Source organism: Drosophila melanogaster, chromosome 2L (genome assembly GCF_000001215.4).
Source record: "Drosophila melanogaster chromosome 2L".
Taxonomy (NCBI): Eukaryota; Metazoa; Arthropoda; class Insecta; order Diptera; family Drosophilidae; genus Drosophila; species Drosophila melanogaster.
This window is the reverse complement of record NT_033779.5, coordinates 12,142,609-12,170,513: the sequence shown is the minus strand read 5'-3', so window position 1 is coordinate 12,170,513 and position 27,905 is coordinate 12,142,609. Positions and strand designations below refer to the sequence as shown.

The following is a 27,905-nucleotide window of genomic DNA, read 5'->3' as shown; positions in this document are numbered from 1 at the left end:
TTGCCATATTGTTTCCATTACAATATAATAATTTAACTTTAACTTACTCAATAAAAGTTGAATGTTTCGGATTCAGTTATATTATATGTGTATGTTTATTTTATGTTTTTAAATACCTTTCATTATACGTATTGCCCAACTTTACGAAGAAGAATTGCGCTCGTCTGTTAACACTTTTTCAGCTTAAACTAGTACGCTAAAATGTCAATTTATTCATTTATAATATCAGTATATATTTTCATCTTGTACACTAAAATCGACTCCTGTGCTAAGCCTATTTGTAGGTTTTTTTTTTTGTTTTAAGATTATGACCATGAAAATCATGTAAATTTAGCTACGAAGCAAATAATATTTGTCCTATGAATGGGTGCAACGAGAACAAGGAAAATGCAATTTATTTCGCTAGGTGCATGAGTGCTAAATGAGATTTATTAATGCCAAGTCCCTAGGGGCTCCGATGGACTCTATGAGACCCATCAGACCAACTGGCTGCCTACTTTCTTCTATACAACATCCTTCTGTCGATCCGAACGAAGTGAGAAAAATTTGCTCAATGTTGATACTTTTCTGCTGTTTCAAAAACGATGGAGATCATGGATGATGGGATAATGATTTGGGTGGATATGACTAAAAAGCGAAAATAAAAGGTTACACATGAAGTTTGCGTTTATGCGGCTGGAAAGTTTAAGTTTAAGGATGAAACGTTCTTAAAAGTGAAAAGAGGCAATGTTCGAATTGTGAATTAAGACAGGCGTTCGACAAATAAAATAGTTTTGTGAAAAGATATTTTAGAAATGTATATATCATTGTTTCATTTGAGAAAATAAGTAAAAGTTCTAAGAAATTTGAAAAATGTATTTGGTGGGATATTTGCTAAAATTTCTGGGTTTCTATAAATATTGGAAGCTTCATTTGAAATAGTTTAAGCAATGAAATGATGTTCGAAATGATTTGACTTACCGCATAAACGCCTTTAATATTTAAACAACTTTGACAGACACATACACACAAACATTATTTAAGACTATATTAAACATTAAGCGGCTTATTTTTCGCTAACTGTTTGTTGTAGCTCTAAGACTGTGTAAACATAATCACAAGTTAAGCAGAACGGGATTGGAGATGGAAGCCATCAGACGACGATTGGGGTGCGACCATCCAGGGTCTTGCTATCCGTCAGATTCGATGACAGCGAACAGGATGTGTTGTTCTCATCCTCGAGTAGCTGCAGATGGTGTGGCGGATTATGCAGCTCTACCTGCTCGGTGATTGTGATGGCATCACTGCCGGACAGCAACGGTGACTCCAAATTCTGGGGCATCAGGAGCACACCACTGGGATGAGCCGGAGACGGAGTGTGGATGGCGTACAGAGAACTGCTGGCCGTCGAACTGTCGCTGGAGATTGGAAGCAAAAGTTCCACACCCACCGGCGGTGGCGATGGACTGTTCACCTGGGTAACCATTGTCTCCTCTTCGCTGCTGGTCAGATCATTCATCTGGGCTACCGTTTGATGGATCCTCACGTGCTCCGTGTCATCCAAATCGTTGAGTTGGTAGTACAGATTCAAGCTATCATCCAAAATGGGCGCAAAGAGGCGGCGAAACTGTGCGATCAAGGCCGCCTCCTCCTCATCTGATCCTGGCCGCTCGTCTTCCTGGACAATCAACCCCTTCTCCGTATCCGCTAGGTGGAAATTAAATTCAATGGCATCCTCCACCAGGGTGGTTCTGCCCTGCCCCCCATCGATTTCTATTGAGCAATCTTTAACACTTCGTTGACCTCGTCAGACTTTGCCTTTGGGCGATTTTAATTTCGTTGGCGTGCTAAATGTAATTAATAGATAATAAATTATTAATAGGTTATAATAAATGATATTCTTTTCATAGGATATGGCTCACCTGTTCTCATCCTTGCCCGTTTGCGTCTGCGCTGTGGAAACCGTGTTTTTGCTATATGGCGCTTGAAACGAGGTTGAAGTTATGGTAAAATATCCGCCGGGCTTTGGCTTCAGATGCCTGTTGTTCATCTGCATGTGCACAGTCTTCATGAACTCGATTTGGTGGGCCAGTTTCTGGACTTGTTCCTGGAGAAGATTGCCATATGGTGGAGCTGCCTAAATCATAATGCCTCTGTGCCCTTACCTTGAGTTCTTCGTTCTCCTGGTAAAGATCAGGCGACTCCTCCGGGACCAGACCCACTCCATTTAGCGAGAATGATGCTGTTATGCTCCGCACCTTGGCCTTCTGATCCCACTTGTCGCCTTGGCCCTTAAAGACACGCAAAATCTTTGGACCGAAGACGAGGGCAATGGTGGTGGTCGTGGAAAGCTGGGTGCGCACAAATCCCAGCATATACTTATAATCGGGTCCGGCGTTCGGAAAGAGCATTACACTGCAAGGAAATTTTGGTAGTAAGTAAATAATCTATCACAAATTAAGTACTGTCTACTTTTGTATGCCAGCCAATTAGGTTTAGATACACAATAGTAACCTAACACAATTGTAATGGCTACAGGTGCGTGGAAAGTATTCCAACAAATGGCATTAATTATTAGGGCTTCATCGAGGGAACTTCAGTGGACCAGCCGGAATGCTCCGGAATGTCTGTGTAAACAAAGCGACAGCCGGATGGAAGTCCGTGAAAATGGAGAGAAGGATGCGGGTCCTTGTGAGGCCAACAAAAAGGATTACGCGCGAGCACGAGCGCGCACAAAGCAAAAGGAATTTAATTAAAACCGGGCCGCGTAAGACGGGCAGCTTTACATTTCCCCTAATGGACGGGATGCGTTCCCCAGCTTCTCCCAGCTGGATTACCCAACATGTGTCAACTGTTATAATTCAATTTGCTGCAAGTGGGAGCTTGTTCAGGTGGGGCATCCTTCAGGATGTCTAAATAAATATATGAAAATGCTTGAGCGAGCTCATGCCATTTTTTCTCTATTCATAAATAATATTACTTTGGATATTTGGATTTGTTAAAAATTTTGTCTAGAGAAATGTATCATCATATTAAGATAGATTCTATAGATTCGCTTAAAAGATGCATTATATATATTTGGAAACTATTAAAACTTTTTAGCTCCAGTGATATATATTTAGATATATTTATGTACTATTACTCTGTTCAGTATCCTTAATAATGCTTAATATATTCTTGGAACAATTACTAGAATATTACTACAATACTTACTGGAACACCACCATGGCGATATTGACGAGGGCTATGTTGTAGATGGCGTAGGAGATGAGCCGGGCCTCGTTGTACAGACTCTCCGCATTTCGCACATTGTAGCAAACCCGGATGCCCCAGGCCAGGAAGAACACTTCTCCGATGGCCAAACTGTGATCCCACCAGTTGTACGAGCACTGCTTGAACTTCAACTGACTCTGATCTAAGATCTGGATAATTTATATATGAAATATCTAGGATGAGGATTCTTAACTTATTGTACTTATAAAGTTTACTAACCACTTCTGCTGTGGGCGTTGCCGAAATCGTCCATGTGCCCAAGTAGATCAACATAACCAACAGAATGGGCACCATCCACTGCAAAAGCTGCTGATCATTCAGTTTTATTTTGTGGGCCGACTTGACACGATACGTTAAAGAAACCCTTTAAATGAAAGTAAGTATTTTAAAGTTTAAAATTAAATATTATTGTAAAATAGTCCTACCGCCAGGTTTTCATAAGCAGCGAAGTGTAGGTGATGCAAAAACCCATATGCCGCGTCCATTTAGTGGCAATACACCAAGTGGTATCCAGATAGGGAAAGATAGCTACCATCTAAAAAAAAACAATCAAATATATGGATTTAAAAAATACACCTTATAATTCATTTAAAAAGGGCATGTAAATGTAACATGATCAAGTTATTAGATTCATTCAGATCCCGAGTGATTCTTAATTTTTCCCACATCAGATCCTCTTTTGCGGCCAGCTTTTCCTTCGCCCTTTTCCGGATCCGAGGATTTCCGTTTTCCACTTTTATCCGAAGGGCTCAAACATTGCCCGCAGTTCTCCATGCCTGGCGAATACTCCTCAATTTGTATGGTTGTCTCGAAGAATTTGAAGCGCTTGTGAATCAGAGTGGTGGCCTCCTCGAGAATCAGCTGGGGATCGGCATCCTTGGAAATGGCCAAATGAGCGGATAAAGCCACCTTATTGATGGACAGAGCCCATATCCTCAGGTTATGCACATGCTCCACACCCGAAATGGACAAAAATGTCTGTTTCACCTCCTCGTAATCCATAAAATCGGGCGTGGCCTCCATCAGAACCATGAGGACGTCCCTTAAGATTTTGAACGTAACGACAAGAACCAGCACTGAAAAGACAAATGTGCAAACCGAATCCATGAAGGCCCATTCCGGCCAAAAGAATATTATCAGGGCGGCAACGAAAACGCCAAAACTCTGGATGATATCACCAACCACGTGGATGATAGCAGCTCGGACATTGATGTTCTCATGCCCCTTTGCCGCATACTGCATGGAAACGGATTTTCCCAACAATAAGATCATCTTACTTCCTAGCACCGATCCTGCGTCCTTTGACATTTTGTGGACTCCTGGCAGAGAGTGCGAATGGCCGTGTTGCAACTGCATGGCCATGATCACATTAAATAGTATAGCCAGTGCCGATGTGATCAGCATTATCTTGGCATCCAGTTCGAAATCTTGGTTAACCCATCGCATTATGGCCATGTACACGAGGATGCCTGGTATGGAATTCTAGTTTACTTTTCAGAATCACTGAATGATTTCAATTTAAAGTAGATAACTTGTTTTGCCAACATTTTCAAAATCGTTCTTACTGGCTGATTCTAAATTTAATATTATTAAAAGCAAAGAGTAATAGTAATCAGCTGAGCGATTGATAAGACTGGCAAGTTTTTCATCTACCAGGACGAATAATTACCGTTCACCTGTGACTACCCAGATGAAGAATATGGATACCATGGCCCCAATGACCTCAGCCCGATGCCATCCGTAGTTCAGACGCTCCGATGAGGGTCTGCCAGCCAAATGAAGTGCAGAAATCGAAATGAGAAACGAGGCCAGATCCGTCAGCAAATGTGCGGCATCTGTGGCAATCGCCAGGCTATTGGACAAAATGCCTCCGATGACTTCGAGTATCAGGAAGATGGTGCACAGAATGCAGGCGATTATTAAAACTCGCCTGGCGGCCTTGTCAACACCAGTTTCCCTCTCCTTGAAATGACAGTGGCCATCCCATTTGGCGGTTATATGCGAATGTCCTGTAATTGTGACAGTTTTCGTCGAATCGGAATTGTCAATTTTTTTCTCTTCCGAATTTTTTACATTTTCTGGCATAATTTCAACGGCTTTTCGATCGGAGTCCACGGCGGAGTTTTCAACAATTGGTGTTTCCGGAGCTCCTGGTTGAAAGTCCGATGTTCCAGAACCCTTATCCTGGCGTGATGGCTTTTCTGGAACATAATATAAATTGCTTTGGAAGGGAACCTTTAAAATATTTATACACCCATGCGTTTCTTCAGTATTCGTAGCAGTTTGTGGCTTCGCATCCAACGCATTTTCACTGTTTTTGTTGGCGGAATAATTTTGATTTGATTTCAAAACTACTGGCGTTGGCCTCTTCCAAGTTTTAGGCTTCGATGCCTCTTCGATTCGTCTTAATTTGTTCAGAAACTCCGGCGATTCTTCACTCAACTGATTATTTGAAAGTGATTTGATTGCATCAGATTTTGTTTGAGAATTCTCATAATATTCCGATCGTATCAGCTTTTCGTTAGAGGTAACTGTAGAATGTTTGTTTCCACTTCCTTTATTTTCTGTAAAATCCTTTGAGGACCCTTTAGTATTAGGTATATTTTGATTAACTGCATCCGTTTTATTGTCCTTTGTCCAAGCAAACCTTTTCCGAAGAAGTGCTGCCCAACTATCATCGCTTTCTAACTTCTTTTGCCTCGTTTTTGAAGTTGTATCTTTTCCATCACCCGTTTGCGATCCACGTTCATCATGATTTTTCTTAAGTACATTTCCAGTCGACTCTTTTTCCCTTACACTTTCGCTACTCTTTCTGGGTATTATATCAATATCGGGAATCTTGACCATTTCCCTAATTGCCGCCTGTAATTCCTCCTCGTCTTCTTCCTCACAATCATTATCTTTTGTGTGCTCATCTTGCCTCTTAAGCGATTTTTTACTCATAATTTAAGGAATTTATGTGTTCATTTTGATTAGAAAATCGACACATATTTGTTCATTTAGTTCCGTCTTGCATTCCACCCTCTTAACCCATTTTGTTTTCTTGTTCCAAAAGTCATGTATTGCCATTGTGTGTTGCTTTTATGGGTGGGGTGGTAGGTGGTTTTATGTGTCCACCGGGGTGTTTAGCATTGTTGGTTTACTAATGTGGACAACATAATTGCCAGCCAGTGAACGGGGAATAGAAAGCTACACGTTTTTGTCTAGTGAATGTTGTATACCTTATACACTTGTAACAATATACAGGATTTAGCTTTAGTTCAAGTAAATTGGACAATGTATACTCTCTATTTAGCTTTGCCAAGATATTTAACTTCTTTACTTTACTATATAAGTCACGAAATAATTTGAAAAATCTGCAATACCCTTTCGACGCGTAAGTGCTTAAAAGCCGCATTTAAAAACCCATAAGTGGAACTTTTTATGTGTTCGCTTGTTTCCAGATCCCTTTGCCGTCTGTGAAATGGGAATGGGATAAGGGCCAAAACGGGTACATATGTGGGTTAATTATGAATGAGCGCGTGCCGACCACTTTGGGCCTTTTGTCGCATTAGCAACATTGTTTTCAAATGGCCTTTGTATGTTTCTGACCCCTTTCTGGCCCCCTTAATGGGTTAAGAGTGTTGTGCCCAAATGGGGACAAGTACTCACCTCCAGATACATGATGGCGCAGCCGATGAGCGTGATCATCAGAAAGATGGGGCTGGCCACCTTGAAGACCTTCACGCGACGATGCCGAAAGAGATAGCCGGCGAGAACGAAGGTGCCGCAGGCACAGCCAATGGATATGGTCAACAGGGATATTCTAAAGGAGCCAAAGAAAAGACATTCACTTGAAAGATAGCAAACAAACAGCAGTGAGTGGAGTCTGATTCCTTTGGTGGTCTGTACTTTCTTCAGTTAAACCATGATTTTTTAAAATAAATATTTGCTTTGGAAAATTCAAAAGCAAGTTTTGCTTTTGCCATCTTTTATTTGACTAATTGAGACTCTAAGCAGCAATAGCACTTTTAATAAAACCAATTAAATGAAAAAAAAGTTGCACTGCATAAAAGAGAATTTGAAATTTAACTTTCACTTCAATAAAAATGAAGTCATTTAAAAACAATATTTATTGCACATTTTCAGCCTTTCATTTTTTTTTTTTTGCCAACGGAGAAAGCACGCATAGGTATCACTCCTGCCATCACTGGCAAACCAAATCGGATGCGGATACCCACCTGAATGGCCAGTGGTAGTTGGCCAAACATGGCTCCGGACCCGTGCACGTGTCGCAGCCGGGGGCGCAGGGCAAACACTTAAAAACCTCGGAATAGTAATTGCTTATGTTGTCCTGCTGCTCCTGCCAGGCAATCTCCATGATGGTGCCGTTGAATCCGTCCGGATGCCGCAGCGAGTAGAATCCCCCGCGGCAGAGGCACTGGTACGATCCACGAGTCCAGCTGCTGCTTCCGGTCAGCGTGGTCAGCAATTTGCCACCAGTTACGGTAGGAGTCTCCGCACTTGGCTGACGGTAATCACACTGCAAGGAGGCAAACAAATGGACTCGGATTAGTCAGCCTCAGGTGGAATCGTTACGAATTGGATCAAATGTAGAAGCACCAAAGCACTTTACACCCTTATTATATAAACCTTTAAATTGAAATCAATTTGATTAAAATCAGAGCAAGCGGCCAAACATTTATTTCGTACAATATTTACTTATTCATCTTGAATTAGTAACTTTTGTGACTTCTTACAAATGCAATTTGGAAAGCAATCAGTATTTAGTAAAACATATGCAAGGCCCTATTAATCGCATTTAAAAAATATCTAAAAATCGAGGGGTTTCTCTCCGGTATCGGTGGGCTAACTTCAACTATATCTATAACATCATTGGAAATGGGTACAGGAACTTCCTCCTCCTCAAAATGCACGTGTGTTGGAGTTTCTTGAATTGTGCCGATTCTTTGAAAGGCTTGCTTTTCTTCGACGCTCATTTTGCGCCAAATGGAGACGACCTCAGCGCGCAGCTTTCCAGGATGTTCTCTCCTGTATTTGTTAATAAAACTCTTTAATGCCGCACTGGTACGAGCTCGACGCGCCACCACCGATGGACTTGGACTTGGATCGACAGCCACCGGAGTATTGATTCGTTTAATCCGCCTGGTGGGAGTAACATTTTGGTTGGCAGATAGTTTTGGAGAAACAGGTTCTTTAATTTTTCTATTGAGACGCTTGACGGGCTTAAACGACGATCCAGTAGACTTTCCCATTTTCTGCCAACTAAATGACTTTCAAAGTTTCACCAAAGTTGATCCTTATAAGTGCTCTACAATCGGCTGCTTCCGTAGTTCAGTTGTCCACCGAAGCGACTCAGGATTTCGTGGAATGTATATGTTCTAAGGATAATAAACAACTTATATGTATTGTAGGTTCAAAAAAAAAAAAAAAAAAAAAAAAATAAATTTATTTACCCGGGGAGTGGCAATTGAATGTCAAAGACAAATGTAATGTCAATGCTAACTAGATCACATTGTATGGCAAAAAAATTACATAACCTATACGTAAGCTAATTTATTCCTAATCCATAATAAAGAACACTTTTCAATATGTAACACTTTTTACTCACCACCATTGAGGTGCGATGACACTTGTGGGAGCTGTGGAATGCCTGCAAATCGTTGATGGTGCTCTCATCGATGGCCCCCATTCGGCTGCCCAAAAACAAGGATCTTCGTGCCCCCAAACGATTGTGCGTCTGCAGTTGCTGCATTTTCTGCCGGCGACTGCCAAATGGATAGGGCTCCGCCTCGCATTGGTTAACCCGCAGCGTGGACACATCAATGTCGATGCTGATGAAGCCCCTTAACCCATGGCGCCCAATCGGCGGAATGGCAATGCTGTAGGACACCAGCCAGCGGCTCTGCGAGCACGAGAAGTAGGGATATGTCCACCAGCCCTTGTAGTAGTTGTTGGGCGGACTGGGCGCGAATTTGGGCGAACGCAAGGTGGGTGAGGATGTTTCATCGTCGAACCTACGGAGGAGATGCCAAATGAATGCGTGGTAAAGAATGTTGTAGCGTTGCCACTTTGGTTTTTAGTTATACAAATTAGTGACGAATATTTCTATTTCTCTACTTATTAACTTTCTACACAATTTATGGCAATTTTAATTTTATCATAAATTAATTTCAAATATATTATTTTGCGAACGATGGGTTGATTTAATGTCATGCTTATTTCCTTTTAAAATTCTTTATTTTAAAACCTGAACTACATTTTTCTACGATCCTTTAATAGAAATGAAATGCAAGTGAAACTTAATAGTAATTTAGCAACTTTCCGTTAGCTTTCAATTAACAATCTAGTCGCCAACTCTGATGATTTTTCCACCTACCAGGGATAACTGCCAGCGGGCTTTTTGCCAATCTGCAGTCCGTCCTCGTCGTACCGCTGGATTTCCGCCGCTGTTCCCTTGACCCACCAGACGTAGGACTGGACCGCTCCATTCGTTAGATTCAGGGCCAAAATGCGGGCTCCAGTTATAAAGTCATCGGTTAGCAGGCCTTTGGCTAAAGCATCCGACAGTCCTGTTAATGAAAAGCGGCAGCAATCGTTAGCATGGCCAAAATGTTATTTCAATAATTGGTGGAGGAAATGAAATGAAAGTACGCAGAAAGTAATTACACATCGTACTTGCAATTGGTCGTGTCACTTGACTGCCAGTAATTGCTGATTACGGAGCCCAAATTGCCCAAACTTTAATTATTTATGTTGCGAGGTCTGCGGCTTTCCATTTCGGCCAGCCATCGTTTCGATTTCCCAAAAGGGAAATGCATTTCCATTGTTGATTTTCCCAGCCAGCGACGTGTTTCGTTTGATTGCGTTCGCCGTGATTTACATAAATATTTTTGCAATTTCAACATTGTTGGGCGGTTATTGCAATAATTCTTATGTTCGCATGCACAATTATTAATCGAAACCAACCGATATTTTTAACCACTGAAGCATAATTATGAAGCATACAATATTTTTCTCAGCTTAATAAAAAATCATTTGAAATATATTCTATAAATATTTTGCAGAGCTTGTCTCGATTCAAGCTTCTCAGTTTCCATTTTGAAAATACTATTTGGTTATTACACATGTAATAACAACAATGCCTTTTGTTTTGTTAATTAAAACGCAGCTTTTAATTAAATGATGATATGCAGTCCACATGAATTATACATGTACAATTAAATGTGTTAATCGCGCTACGAGACTTTGGGGCTGTTTACCCAATTTGAGTGACATTCTGGGAAACTTTAAGTGCTTAACGTGTCACATCTGTTATTGTTGTTGCGACCTTGAAACAGTCATTAAAATCAGCAGCCGTTGTTGCAGTTGTTCTTTCGGCCTTGGCGGAAGTGTCAACCCAACAGCAATGATTAATATGCGCGGCAGGACATCAGAGGCCTTCTCTTTCCCTCTGCTACCCTCTCGCTCCCACCACCAGCGAGTGTGTGAAAGTGTGTGGGCGGTGACTGTCAAAAGCTAATATTTTTGCAACACTCGTCCGCTCTTCGCTTCTAGTGTTGGCAGGATTTCAGAAACGAATCCGAAAAATAGCTCAAACAATACTGACATTCAAACCTTTGGTTTTCATCAGATATTAAGCGCTTATAGCTTGTTCCTATCATTCCAAGTTTAAGATTAACTATTAATCTTAATCTTAATCTACTTATGATTATGAGTGGCGTAAAACACAAACCAGTACTATTTATTTTAATTTTAAATGTACAAATTTTACAAAATATTTTTAGCGTGAAGTAAAGTGCTACTCTATTTTAAAATATTAGTGTAATGCTTCTTAAAAATAATAATGAAAACCAGCTAGATTAGCGGGAAAACACCCAAAAAGGATGTCACTGTTGTTTAACTTTCTGCGATGGAAAAAAAGGGGGGGAGGAAGCGAAAGCGAAACGAGAATTGTTTACAAAGTAAACTTATTTAAATTCGATTACCGCAACTTCCGTGGCACTTTCTTTATTTTTATGTTTTAGTATGTATAGGGTTTGCTTATTTTCCTTTTCCTGTTTGCCGCTGTTGCTACCGTACAAGGTACGCATCTCAACATCTCGGAAACTTTTCCTCTTTATCCTGGAGAAAGCAACATAAACCGAACACGTGCATTTTTTAGTTGGCCAACTTTTTTGATTCCGTGCCGTGGGAGTGGAACTGAAACAAAGGATTTGCAATGTGCCACTATATGTGGGAAAAATAGCGCTGTACGTTTACTTAGTTCGCACGATTTAATTCATAATTGTACTATTGCTCTCTGGCTCTTTAAACGTACATATGTGCACTGGATTATGGAGCACATTATAAGAAAATATTGGGAATATATTAGGGATATTATATTGTCGAAATTCAGAATATATTTCGGCAATTTGAAAACCAATTTGCTTATACACTATTACCTTATTTTTTCACAATTTAAATAAGTTGTTTATTTAACGTAATATTTCGTACTCAACACTTTCTTTGCAGACAGTTTAAGAAATATGCGCAATTATACATTTTTCACAGTGTATACATAAACGTGTGCTTACTTCTTATCCTTTTTCTATTCTGAAAATTGTGGCCACGACAGAACGCTTATGGTAAACAACATTTCGCATTTGCTGTCAGCTGGTTTTCACCTGAAAAGGTAACACACAGTGGACAGAACGAATAACGTGAATAACGTGAACGATGTGCTTATGGGTCACGGACTCATTCATCATTCGCTGAGCCATTTTGTTCCGCACTCGTTCGTATTCCGTCATCAATCTTTTTTTTCACTTTTTGGCCCCTTCTCTTGGGCCTGTTTTTTTGTTTAACTCACGGGAAAGGTGTTGCAGACAAGAAAACAACAAGTGTAACAACTTGTGTTTGCCTTTTTTTCTTGGCCGTCCGGACAAACAGTAGTTGCAGGGTGTGTAAAATTGGCAATTATTCAAACTACAGTCGGACATGTTTTTGCTGCCATATGTGGGGCTTTTTTTTTTGCAGATGTCAGGTGATTCAGGAATAATTAAATTTACCCGAGATTCGGTTTGCCTGAAACTAGACATTTGGGGCCAATATTGTAGGGGAGTCCACAAGTGGAACAATTAAGTGCGAAGGGCAACTGAATAATTTAAGTGAATTCTTTAAAGGTTTTTATTGTGTGATGTGTATTTTGAATTAAAAATGTAACATTGTACAAGTAAAGAATTTATTTAAATTGCCTTCTGCATTTACATTTTTTGGCATTTTAAATATTTAGGTTTCTTTATTTAATTTAACCTTACGACACTTAGGTAATTGTTTTCAGAAAATAAAGGAAATCCAATGAAACAGAAAAGGGGTTTTCAATAAACCCAACGCGTAACCGTTTTATTTAAGCCCAAAAGCAATGAATTTTCCACACAGCCTCTCTCTGCGCTTCTCACATTTCGTAGTTAAACGCTAGCCAGATATGAAGATATCCCTTTGAGTGGCTACCGATGGTGGCCCTTTTAAATTGGCTTAAATTTATTCGATTTGCGAGGGCACTCTATACGAATAATTTATGCGCCGCATCAAAATTTCAAGAGTCAACATCGTCGGACGAGGCTAAAATGGAGGCAAGTGCCAAAATTGTACACAATTGGCCGCCTCCTGTTGCGCTCCTTCGCTCAACACGATGATGGTAGATGAACAACAACGACAACAAAGGGCACCAATTTGCTTTCGTCTTATGCGATTTTCGCTGACACGTCTCACCTTTTTGAGCACGAAAGGAAAAGTCTGATATAGCTGTCTGCCCGTTTTGAAGACGGTGTGGAAATCATGACCATAATGGCAACTCGTGCGCTCCAACACTTTCAAGCTACCCCTAGTATCCCAATCCCTATGCCAAGCCCAAGGACCAGAGCTCCAGCGATGAGTTCATTGTGCGTTCAGAGCTCTGACTTGCCCTTGACTCTGCATGACACACAGATAGCATTTTATTGGATGATTTTTACACTTTGCGAATAACGCGTTGTCCTTAGCCCTCTTTAAGCAGCTTAGCGATTTACGGCAAACACTTTAAAGTGTTAAGTGTAGAGTAAAATGGTATACTAGATTATACCGTGTATAAATTTGATCAGGATCACTAGCCCAGAACATCGAGATTTGGAAAACTATAAAAGCTAGAAATGCCTAAAACTGTTACACCTACATTTATGAGGAAAGTTTTAAATTTTTTAAACGTGTATTAGTATATTATCAGTATAAAACTTTTATTCATCTTCGTATTCCCATTAGCTGAGTAACGGCTATCTGGAAAATATAAATAGATTTCCAAACAGTTTGGTATTTTCTTAAAAATAAATGTAGATATTAGAATGTTTTTTTTTTCTCTTCTTAAAGTAAACATGTATGTAAATGTAAGGCCAGCTTATGTTCGCATTCATAATTTCTTTCAGTTCATCACTTTGTTGGGCATTGTCAAGGCTGCTGTCGGGCGACTGGCAACTGGATCAGAATGAAAGTCTTGTCCTGACAGCCGTGCAGCGGCATTGGGGTTGACAACGAACGACGCACTTGTGGCGCATCAAGCGATGCCGACGCTTCGTCCTTTTTTGCTTCGCCTGTGGACCCACCACCCACCACCCACCAACACCCACTCGGTGTCCTTTACCGTTGTTAGAACCAATGTGAGCGTTGTTGCTGTAGATTTAATTTAAAGTTCACATTGTGCGTTGTGCCATCCGTCGCATTCGTTCTTGTATTCAACTGTGATTTACCCACGATGCTTTTACGGGAACATCCTCAACGAGAACAAATGGATAGGGGGTTCCAAAAGGAGCAGATTTTGTAAAATTAAGCAAGGACATGTACATATGGCAATAAGTACATATAAACACAGCATTTTACAAGGTTCGAGAGCCAAATGGAATCTTTACACAGCACAAGGGCTTCAGATTTCCACTTAAGGGAATATAAGGATTGTGTTTGAAATGGAAAGGATCCACGATTATGTTGTATATAAATTATATGTTATATCTGAAATATTATTAAAAACCCTTCATTTATTTTTTGTAATTTAAATATTGCGTGAAAGTTCCCAAGTACTTTGCATAAAATGTGTGATAGTACATTTTCCTAGGACCCCGCTTCCATGGAAATTTAAATGAAAAAACCCTGATTCTTTGATGCTTTCAATATTTAATGGAATTATCCATTAAGCGAATGTGTCATCGTAAAAAGTGTGTTGGTAAGTGCTGGAAATTTCAAGAGCACCGATATCCGAAAATCAACTTCAGTGTGGCATTTCCGACGTGGCCAACGAAATAACTTTAAATGGCCGGCATTCAATAAAAAGTTGTGGAACTGAAACCATATCGATACAGTTAAGCTCACGCACACATACTATATTTTAATCGGCCGCATGTGGGCCACGCGTATTGACTTGGCTATATGAATTTTCCCAGCAGGAAAATGTCATCCTACTGCGATAACAGACCAAACATTGCCCCGCACGCAAACAAAAACAAAATCAATAATCGATGATGGGATAAAAAAATATTGCCATATATGCTGGCAGTAAGCTATGAAGGTGGAATTATATATATTCTGGCCAAACTCACCGCCGTGCCGAATGATGCCCACTTCCTGGAGTATCGAGGCGGCCAAATCGGTTTTCTGTCTAGAGCTCTCATATCGTTCCGAGTTGATGGGCACTTGTAGGGGGCGATATAGGGTCGAGATGCACAATGTCCCCAAGTTCTCGGTGGCAATGTCGTGTATCGTCACCAGCGATTGTTCAATGGACGTCTGTAAATGGTTGGGGAGTTGGTCATTATTGTTATTTAAGTAGGCTTAAAAGGGGGGTGGAAAGTACTGTACTGAAAGAATCAAAAAATATTTGTGTTAATCAAATTTGAAAATATTAAAACACATCTAACACTTTTAAAATCTCGCTACAATACATATATTTATTTATTTTATTTATATATATATTTTTAATCAATTATAATGCTTCTTAAAGTTGATTTTTTATTGGTGTTTCATTCTATTTTCCAACATAATTTTTTCGAGTGCATTTACATATTTTGGGGCTACCCAAATCACTTTTTTTTTGTCTATTCAAGCGATTGTTTCGCTGGCAAACGCATTAAAAATATATATATTTTAGGCGGAACAAAAACTCATGGTGACCATCATTTGTTAAGACCCTTTTATCGTTTGATTGGAAAATTACGTTATTGACTTTTCTTTTTATTTTTGAATTTTTCGTTGGTTGGTTCGGTTTTGTTTTAGACTTTAAATTGCTAAAGAAAAGTGAAAGAAATTGAATTGAAAACTTTTCTGAGAATTTTCACTTGAAGCTTCCATTGTTAAACAAGTGTTTTGTGTTTGGCTTGACAAACCAAGACAATAAAGTTTTGGCCAAAAGAAATGGAGCCCAAGTGCGGAAGCTTAGTTACACTCAAGTTTTTTCTAAGGATTTTTTCTCGCCAAGTATTTACATCAAAATTCGCTTTTCTCAACTGCTAAGCATTTAACCTAATTAACTGCGCTCATTAAGTGCACAAAAACCACAAGAAAATACGCCAAAATTGTTGCCGAAATCAACTTGGGTTAATTGTGGTATTTAAAAAAAAAAGAAATTAAATGGTTTTTGTCTGTTTATTACCAAGCACTTAAAATTCGCTATGCTGTGTAAATACTATTTTGTTTTCCTGTGTAATTTCACCAAGAACATATAATATTTTGCCTAGCAAACTGCATTTGACAGCTCTTATCGTCCGCATTGAGCATCATTAAGTGCACACTAAATAGCCACTTTATTAATTTTGTAGTGGAAGGGGGTTGAGGGGCTCAAGTGGGCTTCCGTCTGCATTCTCAATTCAATTAAATTCAGCCGAGTGCCCCAAGCTGCGGAACGCACCTTGAACTCAGCTCCACATTTAAAGCCACTCATTCCCGCTCTTGAGCAACACTTATTCGCATTATTTCAATTGCATTCCTATGTAAGTGCAGCTTAATTGGGGTTAGCACTAGGCAACATGGAGTGGCTGACAACGAGGAATATATCTTTCTATATGCCCAAATGTCGGAAAGTAATCGAGAAGATCTCAATTTTAAAGAAATAAAGACCCTTTTCTATCTATTTCAAGTATTCTGTAAACCACACAAATTAATTGTATATAAAGTATATATAAATACGTGAAATAATCCACTTTAGTCTTATAATTTTGGATTAAGTGGAGTCTGTTCTTCATCAATGTGTTTTCGGGTAAGCAAATTCAGTGAATTTTAATGACTTACCCGTGTCACCGTGTTCCCATCACCAATCCGCACGATATTCCGGAACGAATCCTCCAAGTTGGCCCAGTTGCCGGCGAACTTATCCGCCGCAGATGATAAAGCTGGAGCTGATCCCGATGAAGTGGTTGTCGTGGATGATGATAGTGCCGTGGTCGTCACCGTGTAGTTGCTCACCGTTGTTGTGGTGGCCTCGGGATTTGTGGCAATTGTTGTGGCTGCAGCCGCATGTTTTGCAAATGCGACAAGGAGCAACAAGTGCAGCCACAGCAGAGGGACAGCTTGTGTTGTTAGCCAAGTGTAGGTATCCACTTGTTGCTGCCGCTGGCAGATGGCATCTTCATCTCGAGGACTTGCCACGCCTCCATGCGACCCCTTTGATCCTTTCGCCGCCGCCGCTGCCGTCGGCTTCTTCCTTCTGCGCCTCACCACATTGTGCCAGCATTTCATTGTTGTTTTCGCATTTGCAACTGCAATGGGAGGACACAGAACGTGGATTACTGCCAGACAATAGTGGCTATTAAACGCGAATTGAACCCGTAGCATAAACTGTAAACGTTTTTAAATATAAGGAATATCAGATCTGTATTGTTGTTATACAAAAAAAAATTTTACAATAGTTAGATACTTAAACTCGTGTAACAACAAACTGCTTACAACATGTCATTGGCAACATATTGATGTTAAACTTAAAAGACTCCCTCATAACTTTAATAGTCAAAAAATGGGAAAAGGCATTTCAATCGCTAAGGACTTTATGGCGCACGTATATGTTTTTCAGCCAGGTCCTTATTACACACTTTCTTACAAATGGGTGCCATTTTTCCGAGTTTGAAAGCACTGCAAATAAAATGGCAAGTAAGACGTGGGTGTGTTACACTCTTTTCGGGGGCTGGAAAAGCCATTATTATGACAACATGAGCAGACAGAAGTGGTCTGGAAATCAAGTCCAAAACTTACTTTCCATGCCTTTCAGTTCAGCTCAAACGCAAATGTGTAGCATTTCCCTTTTTTTTTTGCTACGCGTTTTATTTGATATTTACATTTCGCTCGCTTTCACTGTGCTGACGTGGAAATGGGTCGGTTCTGCAAGTGTTTTCCACCCACTCCCACCTATTTTATTTATGCTTTCAGTATTTATTTACGAGTTCGTTTCATTCAGAACAGTATTGTAGGCGTTTAAGGTAAGCAAATGGCTATCTGTTCATGCACTTACTTTGCTGTCATCGCATACTTTAGTTTCTGACTGTTTCGAGTTTCTTTTCGATTAGTTTACACCTTCCGGGCCATAAATAAATATTTTATCAATTTATTTATGTGTCGGCTCAATATTGTTTGCATGTGGTAGTAAACGTACGACGAATAAATGAGCATGGCTTAAGAAAGCAAACAAATATTATTAGTTATTTATAAGCCAAAAAGCAGAAGCTTGCTTATGTCTCCTCAAGATTATAGATTGGCATTCTATATGGATCTGTTAGATGGCTTCATAGATTTACATTGGCTTACGTGTCGTATACGTATTTTTATTCGACACATGATTTATTGTAACATTTGAGCTTTCTATTAACACCTGTCGCTTTTATGTAAAATATTATTATTATTGATGGCTCCAAAGAATTAAAGTTTGCAACTTTCAGTGTCAGTCTTTCATTATGGATAACTGCTCCCTTGTTTGTCCAGGAACCCCTTCCATCACCTCGTATCCTCGCATTCTAAAGCTGTAACCACCCTGTGGCCCCCAACCCTATATGCATTAGCCATTTGTTGGTATATGGTAAATGTTTATAAAAAAAATTTGCCAGCCATTTGAACTTGACTGACGACAGCATGTGGATTATGACGATGATGATGCTGGGATGGGATTATTATGATTCCGCCCACAGCGCTACATGTTTATATTTATTGTTTACAGTTGGAAAATTCCTTCTTCTCCATCTCCATGGTCGCGTTTTTCGCGTTTCATCAGCATGACTAAGCAGCGTGCCAGGAAAAACCAGCACACACATGGCCAAAAGTGCAGACAGGCAGCGATGCTGAAGATATATGAGCAATATGCAAAGGATTGAGTGGATAGCTTTTGACTGGCTTTGCCACCAGAAGCTCGTAGCCAAATGTTCCGAAAGGGTTCAAGGCGCACACACAAACACAAACACACACCCACAAATACACACACACACACCAATTCATCAGAAACCGAAAAAAAGAGACTTATAAGCAAAAATGCTGTTGAACATGGCTGCCAGTTGTTTATCCTTTTTATTTGCTGGCTAAAATAAACATGAGCGGGGACAAAAAACGAAAGTCCCTCTAAATCTGTGACGGCCACATGGGGAATATATGTACGAAAAAATACACTAAACAGCAAAATCATAGTCAAAGCTAGTTTACATTGAAAATTATTCTTAAATGTGTACTTTAGGTATCTTATGTTATTATATGTTAAACATATTATAAAGTGATTATAGCATTGCTGAAAATCTTGTAAAGAAAAATTGAAACGTATGATCTGTGCCATACTTTGATCAAAATTTTGTTAGCCACTGTTAGCATGCATATTGAAAAAATTCTTCTACCTTTTTAAGTTTTAAAATGTTTTTTTAACCCCTCAGCTTGTCGAATTTTTGTGGGCTTCTGCTTTTTTGTGTCTAATTTTCTGCTAACCTCTTTTCATGCATAAAAAATGTTTTTGGAATTGGTTCGACTGATGGAAAGAGACTTTTTAGAGGGTTTTGGTGGCCCCTTTGATTAATAGAATACCTATACTATTCGATGTTTCTGGAATTGGAATTTGCGTGCTACAAGGTAAAGAACATATAGATTTGTAATTCATTATGCACACTACTTCTTTTTGTGTTTATGCTTAACTTACAGTAAAAAATATCAAAAATATGCCTTTCATTTGCAATTAAGGTACCATCTGAGAACAAAGACCGTTGCCACTTTGCATGTTATTTATATAATCTAACAAAACGACTCCGTTTTGGCCATACAATCAAAACTAATCCTGGGCACTCTGCTAACTGTGGTCCTTAAGGGGTCCTGCCAATCATTTCGGCCACGCCTATCAGGCATTTCAAATCTCTGGGACAATTTGGCAATACCCACCGAACCAGATTCTCTTTTGAATTAACCAAGGTCGTTGCTGTCGGCGTTTTTTTTTTTTTTTGGGCTGGAGAAAAACTCCTGAGGCTTGCATTAATTTAATGAGGTTCCTTCTGCCTTTGATTTGCCTGTGGTTAATTTTTTTGGCCATCACATCGTTTTTTTTTTTTTTTTTTTTTTGGCTCAAGTGCCGACAGACGTTGAAGGAAATGAAACGTTTCAACGCCTTTTCACAGGATTTTCTTGCCTGCTTTCCTTTTTCCCCCACCCATTGAATTCATTTGCCAACTGCCTGCGGTCAGGATGTCACAACTCAACTGGAATAAGTGAAGTTGTCAGTTGGATGTTTTAGTTGTTGTTCCTGGGATTCCTTAAGCTGTTTCGGCTGTCATGTGTTTTGCATAATGCTCTAGACTTGATTGAACATCTGATTCGACGTGGATCAACTTTCCCTTGTCTGTGGTCAAATTAGGTTATAAAAATTGGTTTGACGATTAGGGTTATCAGTACCCATTTCACCACGTGGTCTTCAAAGATGGATTTCTCAGAAATAAATGTTAGCCAGCGTTACCTTTTCAATATTGTAGACGAAAAGTTATAATCATGTTTGTGAAATTTATTTATATTTCTTTCTACGCGAAAGTGTTTGTATTTTCCATTGATGTCTTACCTTGCCTTTCTTTGCCAAATTGCCATTTACCAAGTCAGCCCGAAAACATTTGTACAATGATATATGTATATTGTCCACATTATAAAGTCATAAAAAGAAAACACACAATGAGCTTATGAAATGCCTTGGTAACAGACAGGAAACGGAAACGGGGAGGCAAACAGAATACCATAAAAATGAAATCATTGCAGAGCTGAAATCATCGCATATGAGCAGGATAAAATGCATTGCAATGGATTGGCAGATGGTTTTCGTCCTTTTTAGCGGGCACTTTCCGGCACATAAAGCACACGAAATTATTATGATCGAAAATCAATGACAGAGAAAAGAGACAAAATCAGCAGAATGTGGCTAAAACGCACAATTGCCAACCATTAGGATGGGGGTTGTATGTAAGAAGCTTTTACTGGCGAACTCTAAATGGGGCTTAAAGGACGCTTGACCCTCCCCCAGGCATCGCGCCCATTTGAAGAGACGCACAAATGTGTAAAGCAGATAAAAACGTGCTTATGAAAAGGTCCCCGGAGCCATAGATATAGTTTATGCGATGAAAGGCAGCAGAAAAGCAGCCATGGACCCCAAAATAAAGCCACTGGTCGAGTAGCCCGGAGATGGGGAAATTCCCTGCTAAACAGCTCAAAGTTTGTTTGCCGTTTTTTCCGCAAAACGAGGAAGTAATTTAGCTTTAACCCATTTCCATAAATAAAAGTTTGCTTTCATGTCCGCAACTTTGGACAGGTGCAAGTGTTTTTCCGGTGGCCTTAAAGGCGGAAAAGTCGAAAGGCAACAGAAAGTGTCGCAAAAACTGCAACGACATCAAATGAGATAGTGGCAACAGCTGGAAAAAGTCATTTCGCCTCCAGCACTCAGAGCAACATTAGAAACAGACGCACAAAAATATATTTACGGAAAAAATAATAAAATTATATTTTTCAACACAGTTTCTGTTATGAAAACGAGTTGAAAACGATTTAAATTTTAGTAAAGAGTTTACTAATGCGAAATATTTTCTTTATAGTAAATAATTTCGTAATCTGATTCATAACCTGGTTCATGTACTTAATTCCCGTGAATAGCATTTTGTGAAAACTTTAAATGCAAGAAAAGAGCCAAAGCAATGATAATGCTGACAAGCTGCTACGCTGGAAAAACTGGGAAAATTGGCAAGGACAAAGTGGGAGCAAAAGTTAAAGGACTAATATTAATATAAGGAACAGCCACAGTAGTGTCAAATTAAAAATATACTTATAAACATGTTGACAAATTTTGTCTCTGCTCGTTTTACTCGGTCCTTATTGTTTTTCCTCCATTTTCCTCCATCTCATCCCTTTTAAAGGCACGTCATGTGGAAAAATGCGCTGGAGGACACAACTTGAAGCTGGCGGAAGGAATGCGAAAAAAAAATAGTAATAGTCGGCTACCCCACGAGGAGCCCCACTAAAAAAAGACTTAGTTGGAGCAGCTGGAATAGCGCAGAATTCAGGAGCATCTGCGTTTGATGTCTTTACCCAGGAAGTGGATGGCGTTGGGCGGCGGAAGGGGGCTTCGACATTGCATTGCTCCAACGGCATAGATATTCCATATAGTGTTCTTCTTTTGGGCGAAAAAGGAGCGGAGGCCACCAAAGTACAAAGACTGAACATTTTTTGGGTCTACGATACTTTTCTGCTGGTCTTGAGCCTCTAAAAGTCCTGGTCAAATTGCAACATTTGGATATTATAAAGTATTGAAACTATTCAGATTATTATTTTCTCTGAAAACTGAAAGTATGGTTTTTAAGTAAATTCAAAAGTTTCTTTCCACATATTTTAATAAAAACATGATACTTATAACTAGAATAAAAGTCTACGTACACATGTGAAAAATGAGTCACCACAGGACGACGCATATGTTAAATTGGAAAAGGATGAAAAGGACCTCGTTAGAGGATACAATCTATGTCGCCATCGTCTGTGTCGCCGTGTCAATTGCACTTTGCATATAAATTAGCGTAATTAAATGTCGAAAAAATGCTATAAAATTACAGCAACAAAACAGTGCTTAATTGTGCTTTTTATTTTTTAGTACTAAGTTTAGAGTATGTTAGATAAGTTAATGTAGTTCGCTTGGTTGCTTATACAACATTATAACTGAAATATTTTTCATATAATTTTTAGCACCGTAACGATTTTTACTGAAATTGAAAACATATATAAACTTATATAACTTACATAAAGTATTGCGTATACGCCCGGTTGGATTTTATCCACCAGTTAGTTATTCATTTCCATCACCTTTATAATTAAAATATTATTCTTGTTACAAATTCATCGCACTAGAAATTTCTCTTTAAAACACACATTTCCCAATTCACTTCGTGACCTCTCCCCACATTTTCCCACTTTGGCGACCATTAAGTGCGAAAGTTCCCTTTAGAAGAGGCAGGATTCTGACTTGTTTGCCACAGTTTCTTGGGACTTTTAAAGGATTTGCCAGAGTCACTGGGTAGAAGGCAGGCGAAATTAAAATGGAAGTGCAAATTTGTTTCTGTTGTGAAGGCAACTCTTTGGCGTTTGACTTTTGGGCCACGCCCATCGCTGCCCACTGGGAGATGCAAATGAATCTGCCCAAACAGTTTATAAAAAAATGCACGCCCTCCAGGATGTCACGCCCCTTACGCCTCGGTTTTGGACAAACCATTTCTGTTCACTTTGTCGGCATTTAGTTATTTTCCCTGTGTAGGGAATTATTCAGATATATACATATAAATTTGAGTAATGAGAAAAGTTGCGATTGGGGGCAGTGCGGATTATTCATTAGCAGTGGTTTCTGGCTCGGTTTTAAGCTTATTTAAGGCGGCTACTTTTTTTTTTTGCTGCGCTCCCTGCATTGCAGTTTTCTGAGTAAAGTTAGTTCAACTAACACTTTTTTGTTGCCAAAACTTGTTTTCATGGTTATTTCTCAATATATTTTAAAAATAGAATTCTTTTACATTGACGTTATATTAAAATAAAGCTTAGAAGTTGTAAACTTGAGGAAATGAGCTTATAATGGGCTTATAATCTTAATTTTAATTCAGTATCTAAGTAATAGGTATCTTATAGTCGCGACAATCTATTGTAGCACGCTCCCTTGTTCCATTTAATTACGTGTCGTTAATAACGTTGTAAAAAATAAGTAATATAATCACAATTTGGCCATGCTGATTATTATTATACTTTTATTGTGGCTACTGGCTGGTCAATAATAACGTAATTTCCCGTTTTCATTAGGCCAAAACAATCAACACCCAATAAAGATGGCTAATATGAGTAGAAAATGTTGTGTTCTGCTTCTGGCTAGTTAATACCATTAAAATGGCTCCTTTGGTGAGTTATATTTGTTTAAATATCTATTAATTCCGTTGGTCGTTATTATTTATTATTTATTGTCATTGGCAGCAGCCACCATGTGGCTCCTTTTCATTTTGTGTGTTTTTTCTGTGCAATGTGATTATGGTAGACGTAAACTCGGCTGGGAAATGAATAAGCAGCTAATAAGCCTGGAGAACATAATCAGACTAGCGGCTCAAGTGCTTACACACTGCCGCCCATAAGTTCGCATACACTTGGGGCTTTTGTGGAGTCTATTATTTTCCAGGCCCCGTTTTCCGAGCTGCTGGTGGGGCATTATTGTCAGACATTGAGTGGTATGATTGATGTGGTAAAGCAAATGCCTTATTCATGTGAGCAGGGCTTTGTTTAATTATAACAAATGAAAGGGCTAAAGGAAAATGCCATAGGTTGCAAGAGTCTTGTAAGAGTGCAACTTGCAAACATAAATATATATACTTTTCAGTTCTTGAATAAATCTAAAATGTTTTGAGTTAACCTTTTCATTCTCTGAGCCAGCTCAAATTCTTTTACTTGGGTGCTAAGCCTATTTGTTAACTTTAACTAAACAATTATTTTCAATTAAATCTGCCATGTTTTCTATTTTAGTAAAATTCCCATTAAAATTGAGCCATTGTTTATGTTTGCCTGCAGGCAAAATGTCTTTAATTCGTTTAAAACGAAAATTATGTTATTCGTCTAACTTTATGGGCTAATAATCCTGTGTCTTGAAAGCAGTTTATTGGATTTTCCAATTAAATGCGATTAACTGAAATTAAATCTTAATGCTTTCGTTTGGTTTTAGATGCTGACATGGAAAGCAATAAATTTAATATCGCTTGGGATTAGGAATTTTAGAAGCGATTATACACCGCATTAGTATGCAAATGTATACTAGAGGCTGGAATTGATGGTTCAATGCCTTACTCTGGTTCAGAGTCCTGGATATTTACTGAACAGACATGGGTACACTTTTCATTTTCGTCTCAGGAGACACAGAAAAAAAAGGTGAACGAACAGCCAAACGCATACACTCAAACCGCTAAGATACATCAATATTTCTGGACAGAATTCGTAGCATACTTTCCAGGGTCGCCAGACGCGTTTGAGCCTTAAAGCCATTTAATTTTATTACACTTTGCGGACTTTAAGAGTCAAATGGCGGTTAAATGCTGCCTCCGTCGACAACCCCAAAACCCTCAACGAGTAAATAATTCAAGGGATTCAATTATGTACAATAATTTTGTATATGCTTCACATAAAATGTATATACTACATACACGCACAGGTTCTCGAAGGTCTGGGCTAAATTTAAATCTCTAGAGTGGTGGTTTCGGGTCTCATTTTGCTAATACATCTGATGAAATGGAATATCTATGCCGTACTTTGGGGAGCTGCTTCATGTTGTTGAATGAATTATGAAAATTGGGTTAGTTGCGTTTTACTCAGCGAACATGGGAAAATATTGCAAAGGAATAACGCGCAGCTTCAATATAAAAGTATAACGAATATATTTCTGCTTAGTTTATGCATTGCCTAGAGTATCGCTTACTCATCACTTTTCTTATAACTAAACATTTACTTACCTCCTTTTTCCTGAAAATCAAATCATGACTCGCACTTTCTATTGCCTTCTGCAAAATCAAAGACGTCTGATTTTCAAGCGTTTTTCCTTTTGTATCAGTTATCACTGAGCCTGTTATTTTCACTTCATCATCTCCCTCCACTTTAACGTTTCTTTTATTGTTTGGTTTTATTCAATTTTGTTTGTAGCTGCTTTCTTCTGTGTGTGCACAAATATTTAAATACATTTTTAGAAATGCTATTGGCTTTTGCCAGCTTTTGAATATTTGGTGAATGTCGCTTTGGCTCGTTATTGTTGAAATTGGCTTTATTTCAAGTTATGCAATGTTTGCTCATCGAGTTTATGTGTTATTTGTGTCGAGTTTTTTATTGGTTTAATACTTAAGAAGTGTAACGAATATTTGTGATTGCTATTCAAGATTCTCGAGTGCTTATACTTTATATAGTGTTAATGTTGAACAGTTCTGACTCACAAGTACCATTTTAGAGAATTCAAATTTCAATTTAGAGTCATAACTCATGTCTAAATATTTGCGTACTTGTAAATTGGAGGACGCACTTTAGCATAAAATATCAATGTCAAATATTACAAATATTTTGATTAAAATTCCTTCCTTTCCTTCGGTGACTTGCAATTATTTGCCAACTTTATGCCAGTATTCTAGCAATTTTGAACTTAGCATCCGTGGAGCTGAGCACACATTATCGTTAATAATTAATGGAACTAAAAGTTTTCTTCAGCCCACAAGGACAACGGAGGAAAGTTGCTGCACAAACTTTCTGATGGGACGGAAAAAAAAAGAAACTTTTAAATACTCTTAAAATTTGCCAAAAGCAAATCGCGGAAGGAGTACATTTGTTGGCTAGTCTTTCGTAAATTCCCTACAGCTGAGCTGATATATTCATGAATATTTATTAGGCGTGAACTGTCGGTTATTAAAAAAATTAATTGATGCTGCTGTATAACCTGTTGCCGCCTCATGAAGGCAGAAATTTCCATCGGTTTGCCCGTTGGCAGAAAAGTTAATTACAATATTTCATTGCTCAGACGTTGGTGGAGGGGCGGGTGCGTTGTAATTTTTATATCCAACAAATTGCCAACAGCGCATTAAACACAAAAGTACAAAAAATAAAAAGAGGAAAGCAAAATTACACAAAAGCAAAACTGGTCCAAAATGCAAAGCAATTTGTAGTAAATAAAAAGCGGAATGCTGAAATGGCGCGCAAATACGCAACTCAAACAGGAAGACCAACTTTTCACGCCCCCACAACAAACACCCGTATAATACACACATACATATACGCCTATGCGTGTGCGTGTGTTTGTGTGTGTGTGTGTGGGCGCTCACACCGAAGCAATAGGCACAGATGGGGCCAATACATTGACATTGGGCACACGGGGGACTTTGATTTTCATGACCAAGGGAAAGCGAGACGCCAAGAAGAAGACAGCAAAGTGCTGGAGAAAGCAGTGGAAAGTTGTCGTTTCTCCTTTGGCAGGCAGAAGGCTGAATGCTCTTAGCACACCAACGTTTTGAAAAGGTGCAACTTGCAAGGACATTACAGCGGTCAGAACTGCAAAATACGAAACAAAATGGCTGAAAAAGTTAGCCCTATAGCCTAGGATCTTTACTTTTTAATGATCCAAAGTTTAACTGAAAGGGCAAAACTGCTTGAAATAATTAATTACTTTCAATGAGTCGAATGTTTTAATTCTCATCACATAATTGCTACAGTATTTTTCACTTTACTTTGATATGAATGTACTTCCTATCTAATTATATGTTTCTAAATAGGCACAGAGTAAAGGAGTTCTTTTGAGAAATTTATATATTTCTTGTGAACAATACCTAAATATATTCGAAGTAGTTATTCTTTTAAAGCAAGAGTTCCAACACATTGGAATTACTTAAGTGGATACATTATGATAAATAGGAGTGCAAAGATCTTGCGTTTGCATAAGACTGCAAAAGCAACTTGTAAGTAAAAATCAGAGGCAGGCACACCGTTTTCTGTCTAGGAGAGATTTATGTATTTCTTAGGTTTTTTCTGCCCTTTTCTCCGTTTCACTTCTTGTATTTTTGGGCAAACGCCCACGCGGCGCCAAACTGCGCAGTCTGCTCTGCTTGATTATTCAACAGAGTTGATATCAAAACACATTCTTGTGTTTTATTTAATTGCAGTCACTAAATTGAATAACGTTGATAGGTTTTGGAATTTAATATATATTAATTATACGAAGCTGCGTTTGTTTAATTGGCATAGTATCTATGCTTTGGTTTTTATTTATGCCAAGCATATTTTGGATGATTTTTTAATAATAATATTAAATTTTAAGCAGTCATCGTCTTATAGTTTCTTTTTGACAACAAAACACTGAGGCTGAGGCACCCACACAATCGTACACACTCACACACACACTGGCTTTGTTGTACCGTTATTCCGCTATGGCACAACCGACACACTCGAAACTCCGCGACGAACTGTCCCGTTATCCGTGGCTCCTGCTGAAGGAAAAGGAAAAGTTCGCCTGGCTTCGTGCTTTTTCGCTCTCTCGTGTGCTTGCTTTCTCTTTCTCTCTGTTATCAATTTGATTTGATTTCGAACCGAGTCCTCGCACAATCTGCCTTCGCTTGCGCTTGCAACGGTGACTGCGTGCT

The 27,905-nt window shown here is 39.0% G+C and overlaps 3 protein-coding genes across 6 annotated transcripts, besides 1 other annotated feature; all 3 read right to left on the bottom strand.

Moving 5' to 3' along the window:
* Nucleotides 1-5: 5 nt before the first annotated feature.
* On the bottom strand, nt 6-27,734 carry CG31760 (uncharacterized protein). 3 transcript variants are annotated; one of them, NM_164996.3, is made up of 14 exons: nt 27,659-27,734; nt 25,248-25,444; nt 16,540-17,006; nt 14,856-15,042; nt 9,632-9,824; nt 8,864-9,269; nt 7,473-7,774; nt 6,904-7,057; nt 3,678-3,787; nt 3,472-3,616; nt 3,193-3,401; nt 2,145-2,394; nt 1,902-2,086; nt 297-1,826 (listed from the first exon to the last, which is right to left on the bottom strand). In NM_164996.3, the coding sequence occupies exons 3-14, from the start codon at nt 16,984-16,986 to the stop codon at nt 1,133-1,135; spliced, it is 3,282 nt and encodes a 1,093-aa protein (NP_723730.2). In that variant the 5' UTR covers nt 16,987-17,006; nt 25,248-25,444; nt 27,659-27,734; the 3' UTR covers nt 297-1,132. The 3 variants fall into 3 exon arrangements, with proteins under 3 accessions (NP_001260402.1, NP_723730.2, NP_001162962.1); NM_001169491.2 differs by having other exon boundaries at nt 27,681-27,734; NM_001273473.2 differs by lacking the exon at nt 27,659-27,734 and having other exon boundaries at nt 6-1,826; nt 25,248-25,465.
* On the bottom strand, nt 3,810-6,273 carry ZnT33D (Zinc transporter 33D). 2 transcript variants are annotated; one of them, NM_001201864.2, is made up of 2 exons: nt 4,922-6,273; nt 3,810-4,721 (listed from the first exon to the last, which is right to left on the bottom strand). In NM_001201864.2, the coding sequence occupies exons 1-2, from the start codon at nt 6,193-6,195 to the stop codon at nt 4,685-4,687; spliced, it is 1,311 nt and encodes a 436-aa protein (NP_001188793.1). In that variant the 5' UTR covers nt 6,196-6,273; the 3' UTR covers nt 3,810-4,684. The 2 variants fall into 2 exon arrangements, with proteins under 2 accessions (NP_001188793.1, NP_723732.2); NM_164998.3 differs by having other exon boundaries at nt 4,929-6,273.
* Nucleotides 7,909-8,747, bottom strand: CG31861 (uncharacterized protein). Its single transcript, NM_164997.4, has 2 exons — nt 8,709-8,747; nt 7,909-8,633 (listed from the first exon to the last, which is right to left on the bottom strand). Exon 2 carries the CDS (start codon nt 8,505-8,507, stop codon nt 8,019-8,021), a length of 489 nt encoding a protein of 162 aa, NP_723731.1. The 5' UTR covers nt 8,508-8,633; nt 8,709-8,747; the 3' UTR covers nt 7,909-8,018.
* Nucleotides 13,515-13,548: a mobile genetic element.
* Nucleotides 27,735-27,905: the final 171 nt, after the last annotated feature.